Genomic DNA, 6266 nt, shown 5'->3' on the forward strand with positions numbered 1-6266 from the left:
GGTTCGTACAGTCTTCGATGGTATGTTTGTGGTCTTGGTAGTATTGACAATACAGACTCTGGTTATGTTTTGAGGAGTCTCTGGCCATTTTATTCGGCCACTTAAAGAATGGCTCATTCTTGACTTTCTCCAAAACCTGTTGTACCGATTCTCTGAATATGACGTTAACCATTTGCGTGTTGGTTGATCCAGATTGCCCTGCAAAATCTCTTCTCGAATGGTTATTGTTGTATCGTTCCTACCTGAAAATCATTCCTCTTGTGAGGGATGATCTTCTCCTTTCCTTTCCCTTGTAGTTGATCCTCTTCCACCCTTTTGTATTTGTCAATCCGGTCCATAAGTTGATGAACACTGGTAACAAGTTTGCCAGTTAGGGATTTCCTTAAACAATGCTCGGTGGGGAGACCGCTTTTGAATGTGCTAATGGCGACGTCATCGTAGTTACCTCCATCTCGTTGTACATTTCCCAATATCTGTCCGAGTACGCTTTTAAAGTTTCCCCTTCGCGCATGGACAATGACAACAATGAACTCAGAGGCCGAGGAACCCTGTTATTCGTAATGAAAAGAGAGCCAAAGGCTTGGGTGAGCTGCTTGTAAGAATCTATGAAGTTCGTTTTCAAGCTGTTGAACCACCTCATCACCACGGGTCCTAGACTGGAAGGGAAAACTTTGCACATCAAAGCCTCATTTCAAGAATAGATGGTCATTATTTGGTTAAACTGGCTCACATGCTCCACAAGATCTGTTCGGCCATTATAAATGGTGAACGTAGGTTGGTGGAAACGCCGAGGTAGTCTAGCCCCTTTTATCATGTGCGTGAAGGGTGACTTAGAGATCTGATCCAGAGCTTTATTCATGGCATCATTACCCAAGCCCTTACCAGATGGGCTCTTATGTCTCCGTCTATGACGCTGCCCTTTTTCATAAGAGAAGGTTTCGCTTGGGGGAGTTCTTGATCTTCGCTTGTAACTGACGTCCTCCTCCTCATTAGAGAATATATTGGAACTAGAAGGGGACCGCCTTTACTGTGCATGGCGCAATCTCCTTTTCAAGTCATCGATCTCTCGCTACATGGCCTGACGATTGTTTTGTCTTTGGGATAGCGACTGCCTACTTGGGAATGGCTTTGGCTCGTCTGGGTAGTATGCACACTCCCCTCTTGATTCCTTTCATTGCCCTAATTTCGCTCAGGGTCAAAAGGATTACTTTGCCGCTGAGGCCTAATGGGTTCTGTCCGTTAGGGATCAGTTTGGCGTGGGTTTTCTTGGTGTGGACCTGACCTTACCATGTTTAATCGTCGCACTCACTAACACCTAAGTTCTTTTCCATAGACAGTGCCAATTGTAAGGACAAGTTTGGAGCCCAAGCTCGAACTGTATGGAATCCTGGTCCAAAAAACCCAATACAATGAATTTTGTAGAGTATGGGTCAAAGAACTAGGTTTAGATGAGTTGAGCAATGGCTTGCATGGGATTAAGGAACAAACATACAAGAATAAAAGCTATTATGATCAAAGGACCTTCTGTCCAAAGAGACTTGGAATTTTATTTATGAATACAGATCACTACATTAGGGTTCTTTTGCATGCTACAGTATTATCCTCTCCTTTTTTTCGCCCCCTTCTTCATGGGGGCTTCTCTACGTTATATAGGCTCTTCTTGATCATCTAGGTCTTACACTTGTTGATCATCTGAACCCCCACTTGAGCACCCATCCCATCAGACACCCCTTTCAGTCATTTGTGAGTTACGGCAGCCAAGGCAACACTGTTCAGAGGTCTTCTCCACATTAATGCAGCCAGAAAAGTAGATGCAGTGCATTTAATATGGTGGTGGTAGTTTTTCCTTAGATATTTTGAGTTTTCTTCTCTTTCACGTGTTTAGGGGGCGTACTTCAACCGCTTAAATATACATTTAGTCCAGGTTTGCTGTGTCCAAGGAGAAGTTCCTCCTCGGACTTTCTTCCTTTTGTCTCCCAATGATGAGGCTTGTAAAGTAGATCACCTAAGTCATGTTTCTCTCCTCAGACTTATTAGTGTCCTCGGACAAGGCCCAAGGCCCAAGTTCCAATACATTATTTTGGGCCACAATCCCCACAGCCATGGTTTCATACTATATAGGAAAAGAATAAATAAATTAGGTAGCTCGTGAACAAGTTCGATCTTTCTTGACAAGAAAGTGAGTCAAACTTGAACATAAAATCTTGTATGATAATAAGCTTGCGCTCAGCTCATGTTCGAAAAAACAATAAATGAACAAACTTGAAAATTTAATACTCGGTTCTGCTCAAATCCTTTATAACCCAACTTATAATCCAAAAATCTAGTGACGTCCCAAAACTAATCCAAAAATCTATTGACATCCCAAAACAGGAGCACAGTTCTATTTCAGTCTACACTCACCATATTGGAATGGAATGTGAGACTACGAGGTTGGACAAGGTTCGGCTCCATGACAACCCTCTGCCTCTCTGTAATGTCGCTGGCTTTGCCAAGACTTACCTCCAAGACTTTAAAGAACACACGGACAGCTCTCCAATTATCAGGAACCGGTCTACTCCTCACAGGTGGTCTCCGCCAGCAGCTGGTTCAGTGAAGATTAATTTTGACGGAGCGATGTTTGGGGAGTCTGACAGGGCGGGGTTGGGAGTGGTAATTCGGTCTTGCCAGGGTCAGGTGGTGGCAGCCCTATCCGAGCAAATTACAAAACCTCCAACAGTGGAGATCCTGGAACTCTTGGCTGCAAGGCGTGCGGTTTCCTTTTCTGCAGAATTGGAACATCTTCGTTGTGTATGCGAAGGCGACTCTCTTTCAGTGGTTAATGCCTTAAAGGGATCGGGATTGGTTCTTTCTAGTGGAGGTCATCTCTTAGCGGATATCTCTTCTCTCTCAAACTCTTTTCAGAGTATCTCTTTCGCTCATGTAGGTCGGCAAGGCAATGCGGTTGCGCATGCCTTAGCCCAACGAGCGAGATCTTCTCTTTCGACTCAAATTTGGTTGGAGTGTGTTCCAACGGATATCATGTCTATTGTAATGGATAATTTTCCAAACTCTTGATGCATATTTATCAAATAGCTTTTCTTCTCAAAAAAAAAAAAAAAAAAAAGTAGAAGTCCTTTAAAAAAATTAAAAAAACCTTAAAGGAATAAAAAGTACACTATTAACTTAGCATTGCCAAGAATCAAGTACACGGCACCTAAAAAATATTTTGTAGTGATAAGTTGATTACCTGTGTTTTGTTATTTCCATTTTCTTATTATATGAAAATTTTTCTAACCTTGTGTATAATTTTTTAAAACTTACACCTTTTTTTAGGTACTTGTAATTTTTCCAATTTTCCACAAAATACTGATCCAAACACACAAAGAATTACTAGGTGTTTGGAATAAAAATACACGCTTGTACCTAAAAAAAAATGATGTCCAGCTCTAATTAAAAGGCTGTAATATGCTAAATAAAATCCCAAAAAAAAAAAAAAAAATCACTCACTATCATTATGCTAATGGGAAACTGCATAGAACGTCAGTATTTATATTCTTAATTTTTTTTTAATAAAAAGTTAGAAATAGATTCTTAAATTTAAATAAAATAACATAGGCTAAGTGCAACCAGCATACATCGTTCCAGCAGGGGTAGGACCAAGTATATGTATATCACCACCAAACGCGTATATCATCTTTTCTGTTCAAAAATTGCGGGGGGACTCAACTTTGCCAGCTCTATGCAGCCTGTTTGGTACTCCAACCACCATGCCCTCTTTCACACACCCTGGTCTGGTGTTCCTTTTTGTCGACGGATTATAGCTTTGAATTTCCTTTAGTTGACTGATTATAGTTTTGAATACGTGATCAATTATATACGATAAATTACTAATTGTTTCAAAAGTTTAAACTATTAGAAAATTGGATAAATTTGTTACTTGTAAAACTTTGTAAAACAGTTTGTATGTAATAACACTACTCTTAAACAATTGTAAATTTAATCTTTTAACTACAATTCTAACGTGTGGGCCTAAACTCTTTTTTAATAAGTGAAGCTTTTTAACATTTTAAATTAAAAGTAGAGTGTTGATTTGTGGGGAAAGTGAGAGGTAAATTGAAGACCGTGATTGAACTCAAAATATCATATTCTTTACTGTGATAAATTACAAATTATTTCAAAATTTTAAAATAATAAGAAATTGTGAGTTTAATAATTTAATCATAATTCTATCGCTAAAATATCCCATCACAACCATCACACCAACTTCCTGGTTTCCTATGCTTCTTCTTCTTTATTTCATAATTGTGCAAACCTGTCTCCAGTTTTGAGCTGACTTTTGCCAAAGCGCCTTTAGTTTAATTGATAACAACCTGGCTTTGCCAGCACTACCCGACGGCTTAAAGCTCCAATTGCACCTATATATAGGCTTCAAACTTGAACTAGTTTCATCACAACCTCATCTCTATCACAAGCAACTGATCTCCTCCTCTCTAGAGCTCTTAAAGTGACAACAATGTCTACTACAACCTTTTCTTCTCTCCAAGTTTCATTGCTGCTTTCGTTGTTCATTCTTACTTCTCTAGTGGCTGTCTCAGCTGGCAACTTCTATCAAGACTTTGACATCACTTGGGGAGATAACCGTGCTAAGATACTTAATGGAGGCAATCTTCTTACTCTTTCCCTAGATAAGATTTCCGGCTCAGGTTTCCAGTCCAAGAATGAGTACCTATTTGGAAGGATTGACATGCAAATCAAGCTCGTAGCTGGTAATTCAGCAGGCACTGTCACTGCTTATTACGTAAGTCTGGCTTCCTCTTCAACATCACTTAGTTCCAAATTTGTGAAGTGTTTTCAAATCGCACTATTTCAAAGTACATTTCACTTTTACCTACGATAACTTTTTCAAACAATCCTAATCAAAAAGTTGAGAAATAAGTTGTATCAAGCAAACACTAACCCTATTATTTAAGGTTTTCATAGCTCATTTTATTGAACTTCTTTGCAGTTATCTTCTCAAGGACCTACACACGATGAGATTGACTTCGAGTTCTTGGGAAACGTGTCTGGGGATCCATATATACTCCATACCAATGTGTTCTCACAGGGAAAAGGCAATAGGGAGCAACAATTCTATCTCTGGTTTGATCCCACAATGGCATTCCACACATACTCCATCGTCTGGAACACTCAACGCATCATGTAATATATAATAGACACTATATCCATTAAACTTTCATATAACTTCATTTAGAATGAGTAAATTAATAATACATTTGCAACTTCTTGCTTTCCAGGTTCTTGGTGGATAACATTCCTATAAGAGTGTTTAACAACCTGGAATCAATTGGTATTCCATTTCCCAAAAGCCAACCCATGAGGATTTACTCAAGCCTCTGGAATGCTGATGACTGGGCAACAAGAGGTGGGCTTGTAAAGACTGACTGGACAAAAGCTCCATTTACAGCTTCTTACAGAAACTTCAAAGCCAATGCTTGTGTTTGGTCCTCGGAGTCATCCTGTGTCTCCTTGTCCACCAATTCTTTGCAGACCAGTGAATGGCAGAATCGAGCTCCTAATGCAGCTGAAAGGAACAGAATCAGATGGGTGCAACAGAAGTACATGATTTACAACTATTGCAATGACTTTAAACGTTTCCCTCAAGGTCTCCCAGCCGAATGCAAGCGATCAAGGTTCCTCTAGAGAGGCTAAATTGGCCTGTATATTCAATTGTTGATTCCTCTGTATCAATATGAATTCTTTATTCTTTGTGCAAAAATATGTTGTAAGCAAAATAAATCAGTTTTTTTTTTTTTTTTAATGAAAGGAAAATAAATCAGTTGTGACCAATTCTAAAGCAAAGCTTCGATTCGATTCTGAAGATGTCAAAAGGGAGATGAAGAAGGAGATAGAAAAGCACATGGCACAACATGTAGTGCCCTGAGAAGTTCTTATTGCATCATCAAAAGTAACATTTGATTATTGAACTTAAGCCATGATTACAGATTGAGAACTAGAGAAGATTATAGCACAGGACACTATCCAGTTCTCTCTCTACCAGGCAAACCTAGAGAAGAACAATGAAAAACAAAATCAAGAACAGGAAAAATAGAATAAACCTCAGTATCCGTGCTTAGGATTGCTTGGAATTAGGCTATTAGTACCAAGTAGGATAAAAACTTTAATAAAGCTACGCCATCATATTTTAATAATTTTAAAATAAAGATTAAGTCGCAAGCTATTAACGATAAATAAAATAATAATAATGTTAATGATGTGCTCAAATG

At 38.9% G+C, this 6266-nt stretch overlaps 2 protein-coding genes across 2 annotated transcripts; both read left to right on the forward strand.

Moving 5' to 3' along the window:
* The first annotated feature begins 2412 nt into the window (after window positions 1-2412).
* On the forward strand, window positions 2413-3057 carry LOC115956926. Its single transcript, XM_031075187.1, has one exon. It carries the CDS (start codon window positions 2413-2415, stop codon window positions 3055-3057), a length of 645 nt encoding a protein of 214 aa, XP_030931047.1.
* Window positions 3058-4450: 1393 nt separating this feature from the next.
* On the forward strand, window positions 4451-5790 carry LOC115957603 (xyloglucan endotransglucosylase/hydrolase 2-like). The gene is made up of 3 exons (XM_031075893.1): window positions 4451-4780; window positions 4988-5181; window positions 5277-5790. The coding sequence occupies exons 1-3, from the start codon at window positions 4496-4498 to the stop codon at window positions 5680-5682; spliced, it is 885 nt and encodes a 294-aa protein (XP_030931753.1). The 5' UTR covers window positions 4451-4495; the 3' UTR covers window positions 5683-5790.
* The last annotated feature ends 476 nt before the right edge of the window (window positions 5791-6266 follow it).

Source organism: Quercus lobata, chromosome 8 (genome assembly GCF_001633185.2).
Source record: "Quercus lobata isolate SW786 chromosome 8, ValleyOak3.0 Primary Assembly, whole genome shotgun sequence".
Classification (NCBI taxonomy): domain Eukaryota; kingdom Viridiplantae; phylum Streptophyta; class Magnoliopsida; order Fagales; family Fagaceae; genus Quercus; species Quercus lobata.